This window comes from Typopeltis vanoorti, chromosome 11 (genome assembly GCF_054136105.1).
Source record: "Typopeltis vanoorti isolate ZY-2024b chromosome 11, IOZ_Tvanoo_1.0, whole genome shotgun sequence".
In the NCBI taxonomy this organism is placed as follows: Eukaryota; Metazoa; Arthropoda; class Arachnida; order Uropygi; family Thelyphonidae; genus Typopeltis; species Typopeltis vanoorti.
Genome location: NC_143559.1, coordinates 91769116 through 91782878, shown reverse-complemented (window position 1 = coordinate 91782878; position 13763 = coordinate 91769116). Strand labels below are relative to the sequence as shown.

The following is a 13763-nucleotide window of genomic DNA, read 5'->3' as shown; positions in this document are numbered from 1 at the left end:
TCCGTCCCACAGTCATATACGCCTGGAGCCATACCTCCAAGACAAACATCCTCAAGCTACAAAGACTACAGAACAAATGCCTGCGAATGATTCTGAACGCCCCGTGGTTCATCAGGAACGCCCAGATCCACCGGGACATAAATATCCCTTACATCTCTTCACTACTAAGCTCCCTAGCAGAGAAATTCTTTATGAAGACATCTACGCATCCAAACCAACTAATACAGCAAGCCGGAAACTATGACGGTAATGACCACTGGAAACATAAAAGACCAAAAGCCATCCTAACACCCAACGACGAATAACCACTTCTGCCCACTCAGGGCGAACTAAAATAGCTCACAAATCTCTCCCATCACTGCTCCCGAAACAGACAACAGGGAATATGAAAAGCGTCAAGCTTCACCCTCTGCGCCATATATGTCCTACGTCCTGTCCTGCGCAAGCAAATACCTGGATAGTGCAGCAACTGACCCTTGAAGGTAGTGCAAGCTGAGGCAACTCATGCGTAAGCAAATACCTGGATAGTGCAGCAACTGACCCTTGAAGGTAGTGCAAGCTGAGGCAACTCATGCGTAAGCAAATACCTGGATAGTGCAGCAACTGACCCTTGAAGGTAGTGCAAGCTGTGGCAACTCATGAGTTGCCTCAGCTTGTCGCCGGTCTTTAAACCATTTTTCTAGATTTAGGATGGTGTCCTGTAGTTTTTTGGTAACGAGAAGTGGATGACGAGATCTGGCTAGAATAGCCGTGTCATCTGCATAAAGGGCGATGGTGGATGTGAGAGGATTTTGAGGGATGTCTGCCATATAGATGTTGAACAGGATCGGGGCTAGCAGTGATCCTAGGGAACTCCAGCGAGGATTTTCCGTTGGGTTGAGACTGTTTCATTGATTTTGACTTGCATCCTCCTGTTGGAGAGGTATGATTTGATCAGGTGTATCATGTTTAGTGGAAGGTTAGCGATGATAAGTTTGTAGAGGAAGCCTTGGTGCCAGATCTTATCGAAGGCTTTGAGATGTCTAGGAAGACAGCTCCGGTGTGTTGATTCCAATTGAATCCTGTGGTGATGTATTCTACCAATCTACGGATTTGATGGGGTGGTGCTGTGATTTTGACGGAATCCAAATTGTTCTTCTGGAATGATATTTAGTTGGTTGACATGATCTTGGAGTCTGATGAGGATGATTTTCTCAGCTATTTTCCCTAAATTGGACAGCAGGCTAATGGGACGGTAATTTTCAGGTAGGTGTGGATCTTTGCCTGGTTTGTGAATTGGGATGATGTCAGCTATATTCCATGACTGGGGGAAGTGCTGCCATTTGAGGATTGAGTCTATGATGCTTGCCAGATGTGCTATGGCTTTGCGTGGAAGTGCCTTGATGACTTGGTCAGAGATGCTGTCAGGACCTGGGACTTTTTTGATCTTGAGATGGTTGATGATGCCGATTATTTCGGTAGGTGAGGTAGGCATTAGGACATGGATTGACATCGGGACGATTTACTGTGAACCTGACTTTACGATGGATCTTGTATATGTGGCTGATGTTTAGGTTCTCATATGCAGGACTGCATTGTTTCTCTAGGTTGTTTCTTGCTATGGCTTCGGCTTTGTCAGCATCTGTGTATGCAAGGTGCTGTTCTGCTTGCAGAGGGGGGGATTTTCGCTTGTTCCTGAGGTTGTTTAGGAATTTCCATATAGAATGATCTGCTGTGGAGATGGAGGTGAGCTTGTTGTCCCAAGTATTTGCTTACGCTTGGAATCGCTGAACTTTATATAGTTTCTATATTCAGCATGAAACTCTTTGAGTTTCTTATTCGGCTAAGAAACAATATGGGATATAATATCCCTTAACTTAAATAAGTTAATGTTGCCGAATTGAAGCCTTTGGCTCTTCATTATAATTAATAATTATTTGTTGTTAATTTTCATGATTCTTGTAGATGGCAGTTGTAGAGGAGCAGTTCAGATATATTTTGTTTTTCATAATGGTATTCGTGCGCTGAAGGTACGTTATTATTTTCTGTAGCGGGCTAAATTTGTATAAATTTTTAAATCAGTTACGCAAGTTTAGAAGGTCAACCTCACGAACAGTCATCTATATATCTAGTGTGTTTGCGTACTTTTTTTTTTGAAAAAAAAAAATTCTTTTTAGCGATGCAATAAATCTAAATGTGAAGACGGAGACCAACGGCTGTCAAAATATGGCAGAAGCGGCAGTAGAAATTGATGCTGTTGTCCCGGATTCTCGGTTTTTCTGCCATCAGTGTAAAGATGAAGTCAATCCTGTGATACCAGTAAGTTAAATTTTGATTTGCTTTCTTTCTGAGTCCATAAAATTACTACAACAGAAATTAGTACACATACTCTCAACTGAAGCATTTATAGAGGTGTTACAGTGTCCTCGTGCATTAGTCACCAATGGGTCAAGTACACGGTTGATGTCTCATTTTAACAGAGTTCTATGGCTCTTGAAAATACTTAAATTACGCAACATTTGAGAATTACAAGGAATCATGGGCATTATAGATTTAACATCGCTCTACTGAATAGCTTTGATAAGCAGTAAATGTACTTCACGGCAAAAAATATTACTTTGTTTCATTATTTTCTAAAGAGCGAAATGCAGCGATATCATCAAAATACACTGATCTACAATCAAAATTAGAATTATTAAAATAGCAGAAAAGGTTGAACTTAAAATAAATGACTAAAACAAGGATTCTTAAAATGAACAGCAAATGCTACAAAGAAACTGAAATCAATATGCAGTAAAAGAAATTAAGATTTTACATATTTGGGAGCAAATAGATATCGAAAATGGAACTACTGAAAGCAATTTAATTTTCTGAAAGCAAATACTACTTTCAGAAAATTAAATAATATATGGAGATCATCCAGTTATCATAATAAAACCAAAATGAAGATCTTCAGTAGCAAGTGTTAGGGCCATATTATTATATGGATCACACATGGAAACCGACCAAAAAACAAGAAACTAAATCAAATAGTTTTCAACTAAAATGTCTGTGTAAAATATTAAAAATATTTTGGTCCCAACATATAACAAATGTTGACTTATATAAACTGACTGAACAAAAAATTATCACCAATGAAATTAAAATGCAGATGGAAATGGGTTGGGTACTTACTGAGAATAGACAGCAAAGAGATTCCAAAAGTAACTTTGACATGGCTTCCAGAAAGGGAAAAGAGGAAAGCTTAAATTAGCTTGGCAAAGAATGACCAGAAAGGATTGACCAGAAAATGACCTGAATGGCTGGTTGGGAGAGCTGAAGGGAAGCTTAATTGGTGGTGCATCTGAGAGCTCAGCTTTATGTGCCATGAGGCACAAAGAGGAAAAGTAAGTATGCAGTGATATTGTCAATGGAAATTTTATTTTTATTTACATAGTTTGATTCCTAATTCTGCTGATGTTATTTACTTAGCTTGTGATAATTATTGTAACACTTTGATTTTGTTTAAAAGTATACCCATGTGGTTGAGAACTAGATTCTCTTTTAAAGTTAAGAACATGGTAAGATGAGAAAGAATTATAACATCTTTCATTACTATGGAACTCTGAAAGTGATATATAAAATTACGTTTATTGTATTATTACATGACACCTCCAAGGAGTCCATGCTACACCCAAATCGTCCCTACTTAATCCTCCAATACTACTACTACCACCGTTAATGCACCACACCACCTACTGCCTACCACCACCATAAATAGTAATTTTGTTCTGTAGATTGCATGTGTTCTCATGACTGATTTGCCTATATGCAGGATGAAAAACCTAAGTTTCTAGGAGAGAAAAAAAAAAACCCTGCTAGCTTCATGAGAGATTAGTTAACTTGACTTCAATTGAAAAAAAGCCCATATTAAGATTCCTCTCATCATGACGAGAATTGAGCTCAGGTCTCTTCCAGTTGAAGGGCACAATGTCCCATTGTTCCTCCAATTGTGCTAAGGAGGTGATATTTCTTTGGTTGATTTCTCTGCAAAGTAATACCAATTTTGTTGCATTATTGCAGGAATATCCCATGCAAAATATAGAACCTTATTAAGAAAAATGGTTAGTTTTTCATGTTAGTATAAAAATAAGAAGAGCATAAGCAAGAAATGCAAAGAACTGTTTACTGTTCTTTGCATTTCTTGACAGGTAGTTGTGCTCTTAGTATGCTGGTTAAAAAAGCAATGAAACATTAGTCTCAGTTGATAAATATTTTATTATTTGCCATTGATTGGCAAATTTTCCATTCTTTCCATTGATAGGCTTGCCTAAAGACAATGCTGGCTCTTGCTATAATTTTTGAGAAACATTAGTAAGTTTAAGTTGAAGTTGGACTGTGTTTGGATGTTGACCAAATACTGTTCATGTTTTCATAGGTTTTAAGAGAGGAATAATGAATGATGCTAGTTTGGTTTGACAGTGCTTGCGAAAGTAAGAAAAGAACTGAAACAGAGAATGAACTGTTTGTGATAGTATAGAACAAATGTGTAAAAAAAAAAAAAAAAAAAAAAAAAAAAAAAAAAAAAAAAAAAAAAGCATGAGAATGTTTATTCTGTAGAACAGAATTATCTGATTAGATATCTCTTGCATTCTTGTGATACTGCACTGTAGGTTTCTTTTTCTTTCTTAAGGTATCGACATTAAAAAAAAGGTGGGGGGAGGACTGTGATCTGGGCAACATCAAGAATTTTCAGGGACTTTTTTTGTAGGATACTGCAAATTTGGAAACTATGTTCAAAAGGTAGAGCATCTTTGTCAACAATTCTGTCCAGTTTGGTATCACTTGTTGTGATTTGGTTTCAGGTCCTCTTTTATTTTGTCTATCCATCTAATTCTGGGCTGCCCTTTGGATCTTTTACCTTCCATCTTTGTATTCAGGGCTTTAGTTGGTAATCTTTCTGTTTCCATTCTGGTCACATGGCCAAACCATCGCAGTCTTCTTTCTTGAATTTTGTCTATTATTGTTATTTCTTGTTTTAGTCGTTTCCTTATGTCTTCGTTTCTTAGTCTATCCAGCAAGATACTCCCAGTAATCTTCTTAGCAAACCCATTTCAGTAGTTAATAATTATTTCTCTTCATCCTTTTTGAGATTCAGGAGATTGAGGAAAATTGTAGATAGGAAGTTAGTTAGTAATGATGTAAATTTTTCATGTAGTACTATCATATCCTGTATACCCCTCAAGGGGTATACAGGATATATTGAGGGTACATATCAGGAATTTGATGCTGAAACACAACTGAATGGTAGTCTTCACTTTTCAGTATACAAAAAGAAAAGTCGCATCATCAAAACTTTAGTGCGTCGATGCACACTCTTTATTCTCCCCTAATTTTCTTCTAAAAGCAGAACTTTTAGTAGTTACTCTTATCTCCAGTGGCTGCATCACCAGAAGAAAGGGGATGAAGGCCAAAATTACTAATAATTTTGTCCTACATTCCCTTTCTTCTGCAGAGGAAACTTTGTCTCCATTCATTATGTTAAAGGTGTGCCTGAGAAGCATGCCAGATTTACCTTCAAGTCTCCTTCCATTTAGTTTTCAAACTAAATTGATTCTTACACTCTTCTAAGGATAAATATTTTCCACTTCTCTTTTCAGGAGTTTAAAGAATTCCTTGCTCATTCAGCCTCCCTAATTGGCTCAAACATTCAGAAGAAAACCAAGATTATATCCATCTCCATGATTCTGATAATAATCAGATCTTACCAGTCATGTCCTATCTACTAGATGCAGGATTCATTGGAATAAGACTAAGTTAAACACAAGTCAATATCTTTTAGATAGTGTGATGTTCTTCATCTGAACCTAAATAATTATATTAAGAAATGATTGCAGTAAACTATTTCCTGGATTTTTTAAAATTTTATTCGGCATATGCAATACAAATAGAATAAAAAGCAAAGCATGAACATAATTTAAAAACTACAATTTCATGTCTAAGTTTCTGATCCATTCTAGTGCTGATGGTGCAGCTTGGAAAAAATCAGACCAGTCACCTTGATGAGCATGCAGACTGCATTCAGTGGTGATGTGACAAATTATTTGTTTAGGAGCACCTCAGTCACATTGAGGAGGAAGGTGTTTTCTCCCCACTTAAATAACAAGTCTGCCCATATTTCGTAGTATGTATGAATCTTATTTAGGGTCACCCATGTTTTACATTCGGAAGTTCAAGAACAGAAGATTGGTTGCTAATTCCTTGAAACAGCATTTGTAGTTGAGGATTGTCAATGTTTGTATCCTGTTGTCCATTCTTCTCTGAAGATGAAATTATTTGTAACTATTGGTCTTCTGGATTTTAATAGTGCACAGAGAGAAGATGGGTATTACTTCTTGTATTCTTGAAGGAGAGCACCAGCTCTCTGAAGGTATAGGATGTTGCTCAAGATAAGAAACCAACAAGTATTCGTTGATCTGATTGCACCAGATATCAGCCATCCTATCCTATTCCCTCAGCCATACAGCTGGTGAGGGTAGCCATATGCTACCATACTATGGAGATGATGATGAGCAAGGTGGTTTCCCATTCCCTTCCTTGCTGTAGTATATTTTATGACTGTAGTTCATGGGACCTGTTTGCCTGTTTTGAGGGATGATGAACCTGAGTTACAGGGGAAAAAACCCTCTACCTCTGTTAACTTATCTTTAGTCGAAAGAAACTAGATAAAGTGTGTGGAATTTTTTCTTGACTATTATGTATAAGACTATTACACTTTTTATTATTATTATTATTATTATTATAATAGTCTTATACATAATAGTCGAGAAAAAATTCCACACAATGAACAGGATCAACGAGATCACCAAACAAAAGGTACGTAAAAAAAGATGTAGAGACAATAGCGTGATCCCAAAATTTCTTCGTTTAAAACAATATTATAAAACTAAAAAAGCTAACATGATTTACCAATGAACTTCGTGTGCACTTCTCAGAGAAAGAATTTGTCATACGAGATTCATGCTTAGCAAAATAGACTCACAGTGCTATAACTTATTCACAGATATCTCTAATAACCTTGACGCAGAGACATGGCAACTATTAGACAATATGATTAGCAACAGTTTTACAGAAACATTTAACCACAGCAAAAAGACACATATTGATAAATTCAATATGCTGTATGATAATCATATCAACTATAAACCGTCTCTACCAGATAACCAAGTGATAATTAACCTATCTAAACACGTTTTAACTAAACCTGAGATCTCTATCCTCAAAAAAGGATTCAATTTTGCCTTAAAACCCACTGCCATTCCTAAAATAGAGTTCATCTGCAACTTAGAAAAAGCCTTCTCATTGCTACCACTTCCAATAGCTAAGGACTTATGATTAAAAAGCAGCATAATCCTTTCAGCTCCGACAAGATCTCCTAACTCCAACTCTAACCAAATGGAAAGAAGAACGCTTCTCAAATTAAGAAATAATAAAGACATCATCATGCTCAAAGCCGACAAAGGTAATAATACAGTTATATTAAATACTAAAGATTATGAAGAAAAAATTAAAAATCTATTATCTGACAGGTCTGTCTATGAAGTTCTCAGTAGAGATCCGACCATAAAAAAACCATAATGACACCAATGAACTATTACGTGGAATGACTAACTGGCCTATAGAAGTAATAAGAAAGTTAAAATCAATGCACCCACTAACTCCTAGACTGTATGGCATTCCTAAATTTATAAAGAAGGTATACCAATAGTTGACGGAATCTATTCTCCCACTTACCAACTGTCCAAGTACCTTGCTAAGATTTTACAACAACACATTCACGTCTCGGATACTTACATTAAAAACTCACAACATTTTATAGATAAAATAAAACACATCCCTATCTATGAAGAGGATATACTAGCAAGCCTAGACATTACATCTCTGTTTACAAACATTCCAGTGGTTGAAGTCATCAACATCTTAGGCAACTTGTTCCCAAGAAACATCACTGCTTTGTTCAATCACTGTTTAACTTCTAACTATTTTATTTGGCAAAAAACTGCCTACAAACAACTCACCGGATTAGCCATGGGTAGCCCCCTCTCCTTTCCTTGTGCTGACTTATTCATGGAAGATCTAGAAGAAAAAATCTTATCCCAGATCATTCCAAAACCGAAAATTTGGTACAGATATGTGGATGATATCTTTCTCATTTGGGATCATACGAAAGAAGAACTAATGGATTACCTTAACCAAATCAATAGTTTCCACCATACCATCAAATTCACATTAGAAATTGAAAAAGATGAAAAGCTGCCATTCCTTGACATCCTAATAAAGAAACAAACCAATAATAGTATCAACCTATCTGTTTATAGAAAACCTACAAATACTGGACGTTACCTCCATTTCAACTCGTCTCGTCATATAGCTCAGAAACTTAGCATTATCCATATGCTCAAGAAAAGAGCTATACAGTACACAACAGATAAGAATGACCTACAAATGGAATTAACTACAATATCCAGAGAACTATCTTTAAATGGTTATCCAAAAAGACTCTACAACAAGATTCTCTTGACTGATATACCACATAGACAACGTGATGACATCCAATACATCAATACTATTACTATTCCATTTGTCAGCACCATTTCCAAAAAATTAGCTAACCCTCTAAAACCACATAATATCAGAGTAGCATTCAAGCCAATCAACGCTATTCGGAAATTTTTAAGATCACCGAAAGATCCTCATCCATTCTACAAATACTCTGGAGTATATAATATACCTTGCTCATGTGGTATTAGTTATGTAGGTCAGACCTCTAGAAGCTTTGAAACGAGAAAGAAAGAACACATAGGATATGTCAGAAACAACAGACAAGACATTTCAGGCCTTTCTTGCCACTTTGCCTCTACTAATCATCACATTGAGTGGGATAAGAGCCTTATGTCCTATATAGAAGATAACTACCATTCAAGAATCTTCAAGGAAGCAGCTACAGTCGCCTGTAAAACTGAAAACCTAAACAAGAATCAAGGTCTAATTTTCCAGAAATTTGGAAAGCTTTAATCAGATCATTAAACATCAAAGAAATGAACTTTCATGACAATTACATCATGAGCCATAACGAATAAATCACATGCATTGCCTCGTTCAATACTAATTTTTTGTATGAATTAGAACCATCAGTTATAACCTGGTCTGTTACCTTCATATAGCTTACTAGTTTGTATTCCCTGAAGATGCTGATAGAAAAATTGGCGAAACATGTAGGACGATAAAATAAAGCTACTTGACGAACATTATATAAAAAAAGTGTAATAGTCTTAGACTAGATAAAGGTTCCTCACGTCACTGATGGGAATCGAACCCAGGTCTTTCTGACCAAACAGCTTTGTCTATACTGACTGAGCTACGGAGGCTCTGAGATATCTCTCTCTCTCTCTCTCTCTCTCTCTCTCTCAGAAACTTGGAATTATTTCTACTTTGGGACATAGAGCTCACTCTCTTCTTGACGACCCAGATGAATTTCTTAAAGAAATCAATTTTCTTAGATCTACTTTCAGACTGAATGGTTATTCTCAAAAAATTACTAAAAAATACCTTTTTAATCCTCCTAGTCACCATACTGAAGAAATGAATAATGTTAAAGGCAATATATCTATACCATACATAAGCTCAGTCTCTCAAATATTAGCCAAGGTTCTCAAAAAATATAACATTACAACTTTATTTACTCTGCTTCCTAAGATCCGCTCTAGTGAGCCGTCCAAAACCTAGCCATCACAATCTAAAATATCCCGCTATGTACAAGATATGGTGTGACTGTGACATTCCTTACTTTGGCCAGACATACAAGTCTGTTGAATTGCGTTTGGAGGAGCATAGGAGGGACATTGCTTATAAGAGAACACGTGCCAGTGCTTTATCCAGCTATATCCTTTTTTCAGCCGATTCTGATAATGAAAACCATAGTCATACAGTCCTTTGGAATAGATCTAACAACATTTTCCATTGCCATGACGAATTGAAGAGAAAAATTGTAGAATCTAGAGAAATCATCCTCAACCCTGTACATTTAAATAATAATTTAAGCTACACCCTCCCAGACTGTCATTCTGCTGTGATCAAATACTGGCGCTCACGAGATGCTATGTGCATGCACTCACCCAACAATGTGGCCAACGAAGGAACAGCTTTGAATAAGTTAACTACAATGTTTTCATATTAAATATGTATAGTGACTTTCCTGTGCTGTTCACAGTTTTTATCTTCAGTGTTTAATGTTTTTTCTTTTTTTTTTATAAAAACAGCTGAACAAGGCTGTAAAAAGCCGAAACTAGTCGTGTGATACTGTTAAACCTTTTCCTTTTCTCTCGGTTTATGTCATTCAATTATTTTAAAAAATTTGTTTAACTACCAAGTAAATGAATCTCTAAGCACATACACACACTAGCGGGGCTCTGCTTCTACGCCCCCCCCCCGAGTTCCTGGCTGGTAAGACAAAAAGTGACATAAAAACGTTTCCAATTTCAGCTTATCTTTTTATATATATAGAATACACACACACACACAGCAATACCTCGCGTAGTCTGGGTAATCGGTTCCACTGATATCCAGACTGTTTGAAACCGGACTAATCGAGGAACTAAATACATACAAAAAATGATAATTGGTTCCAAAAAAAAATATTCTCCGTTTTTCAATAAATGAAACGAGATTAATAAATTCAGATGTCTTTATCAAAAATAATTAAACAAAAAATACATGTTTTTTGTAATTCTCTAAAAATTGCAATATCGATGTCTGCACATTTTTCTTCTTTGGTTTTTTCTCTTCATACATTTCCTTATAGCAACAAATTGCATTGTTTATCATTCAGCGAATTGTAAGGCTACGTTCAATATAGGGATCAACTTCCATAATATGCTCTGACAAGGTGTTTTGATAGTTGTTCAGCTGTTAATTCTCGCGCAGGCACTTCAACACAGTTGTCGTTGTCCTTCTGCTCTTCATAAACTCGTTGTTCATCCATGTTAATAAGTTTCATTATCCAATTCTTTAGTGTTCGATTCAATGCACTCAATTACGTTGATGGAATCTTAACTCTTTGAAACCAAGTTGCTGTCCAATTTCCACTATGTTATTAGTGGATAGGCTTATGTGTTCATCACACGTGTTGAATTGGATTTAAACGGTATTGATGCAAACACAGATTGATAAGAAAATAACTATTTATTAAGTAAAGGGGATAAAAATCCCTTATTGTTTTTCAGCCAGTATGCGAAACTAAGATCGAAAACTACGATCTAAACGTTTCATGCCGACGAACTGTCGACGGATCTAAGCGTAAGTGACCACTTGGTAGTGCCACACCAAGGCAACTCGATGCAAAGGTGGAGCAAACTCCCTCACTATCCTTGATATTTTCTCATAATGTAAAAACACACATCTCCTAGGAGTTGTAGAACTGCTTTACATTATGAGGAGAGGTCACTACCCAGACTGGTTTCTACCTTTTTTGAGGTCTCATCAGTGAGTAGCTAAACCTAGATAATATCAAAGTTTAAGTGAAAAGAACTTACATACCTTTGCTATACGAATGCCAGAAAGGTGTGCCACTCTATTATATTATAACATATTATAACTAAGATGAAAAGCCAAACGGCTATTTTATCCCCTTTACTTATCAACCTCGCCAGAAAAAATAGCCGTTTGGCTTTTCATCTTAACTATTTATTAACTTAAAAGCTAATATTTTGCTGGTATTATATCCAGCATCTTCAGAGCAAACAAACAAAGTTTGTTACAAATGCGAGACAACCACAATTCAGTGTAACAGTGGGGCTAGTATAAGCAATTGCAGCGTACAACACAAGACAAGTCCTAATACGGTGCCATCTAAGTTAAAAAAAAAAAAAAAAAAAAAAAAAAAAACAGTAGTCCAAAGTTCGAAAAAAATAAAATTAAAATAAATAAATATTAATTTGGTCTTAGGATGACTATCTCCCAAATCTTTGATAGATTTATACAGCCATACTTGTTAAGGTTTGGAGTATGTTTTAAGGCTTCTGTTGATTCCAGGAACAACTTCTCTGACTTGTAGACTTCTGTACTTTTGTTTTTTTCAATTGATCCTGTGTGCTGGGGTATCCGAAGCATGGTCTGCCAGACCTGACTTGCCATAATGAAAGTGCCAGATATATTTTTTGCATTTACTGAGGTGGATGTCCACAGTTCTTCCTGTCTGTCCATAGTAGGCTCGATGACAAGAACAGGGCACTTCATAGATTCCTGGATGTGATAAAGGAGTGAATCTGTGTTTAAGTGAACGGATGAGAGTTGCCAATTTCACATAAGGTTTAAATACAGTGCGCAGTTGGTGTTTGTTAAGCACCAACTGCGCACTGTATTTAATCTGTAGATATCTTTTCAGATGTGCCTTTAATGTACGGGATGGTGATAGTTTTGTTGTAGTCTTCTGTGGTAGATAGTGGGGGGGGATTTCTGGGTAGCATTTAGTATTTTATTTATCTTATGGGGATTATAGCCATTCTTTAGGATGGTGTGGTGCAGGTGAGGAAGTTCAGCAGTGAGAGCAATGTCATTTGAACAGATTACTCTAGCTCTATTGGTTAGTGTTTTTAAGATACCATATTGTTGAGAAGGGTGATGGTGTGATTGTTTCTGTAAATATCTTCCTGTATGTGTGGGTTTTCTATAAATACAAAATGATAAGGAACTTTCTGGAAGATGTGTGATCAGTGGTCCAGGAAGGGCAGGCAGTCATTGGCTTCTAGTTCCATTGTAAAGTGGATTTTAGAGTTCTAGCTATTTAGATGCACTCAAAATGTATTCAATGTGTCTGGGCCATGTGGCCAAATAGCATGCACATCATCAACATAGCATAGCCAGAGACTAGGTTTGAGAGTGGCTGTGTTAATAGCTAGCTTTTCCAGATGTTCTATGTAGAAGTTGGCTAAGGGGGGATCCCATAGCTGTCCCATCTAATTGTTTGTATATTTTCCCTTTCCATGTAAAATAACCTGCCTGTACTGTGAATTTAAATAGCTGAAATATATCAGGGGGAAATTGTGAATTTAGTAAGTTAAGTGTTTCAGTCAATGGTACATTAGTGAATAATGAGGTGATATCAAAACTCACCATTAGGTCTGAACTATTTAAGGTGCGGTTTTCTAAAATACTTTTTAGGTGGATAGAATTTTTAACAAAAGAGGGAGAATTGTTTGTGCAAGTGGCTAGTGGTTTGGCTAAATGTTTAGCTAGTTTATATGTCGGAGTGTTTATACTATCTACAATAGAGCATAAAGGTGTACCTTGTTTGTGGATTTTTGGAGCTCCATATATTCTGGGTGTTTTAATGTGAAACGGTTTGAGTTTGTTGACTGTTTCTTTTGGCCAGGAAATGACTTTGTTCAATAGCTTGCACACCTTATTCTTTTGTGAATTGGTGGGATCTCGATCTATAATTTGATATGTTGACCGGTCTTGGAGAAGTGTGTGCATTTTGCTTTCATATTCTGTTGTATCCATTACTACAGCTGCATTTCCTTTGTCTGATTTGGTTATTGTAATGTGGTTATTATTGCATAGCTCTTTTAGAGCCATTATTTTTTTATGTGGGATATTATTTTTGGGAGACTTAGAATGGATTAGGATATTGGCCACGTCTAACCTAATATTATTGGCTATTGCTGGAGGCAGGCCATATATTCCACGTTCAACGGAAGCCATTATTTTGGTTTTTGGAACTTCTTTAGGAGTAACGGCAAAATTGT

General features: G+C 36.3%; 1 protein-coding gene across 1 annotated transcript in view; it reads left to right on the top strand.

The window, feature by feature from the left end:
- Positions 1-1983: 1983 nt before the first annotated feature.
- The window catches only part of LOC150101849 (E3 ubiquitin-protein ligase RNF115-like), a 106949-nt gene continuing 95169 nt past the window's right edge, over positions 1984-13763 (top strand). Inside the window, exon 1 of the mRNA XM_090400628.1 lies at positions 1984-2298. Coding sequence (XP_090256754.1) covers positions 2206-2298 — 93 coding nt within the window. The 5' untranslated portion in view covers positions 1984-2205. The remainder of the gene's footprint in view (positions 2299-13763) is intronic.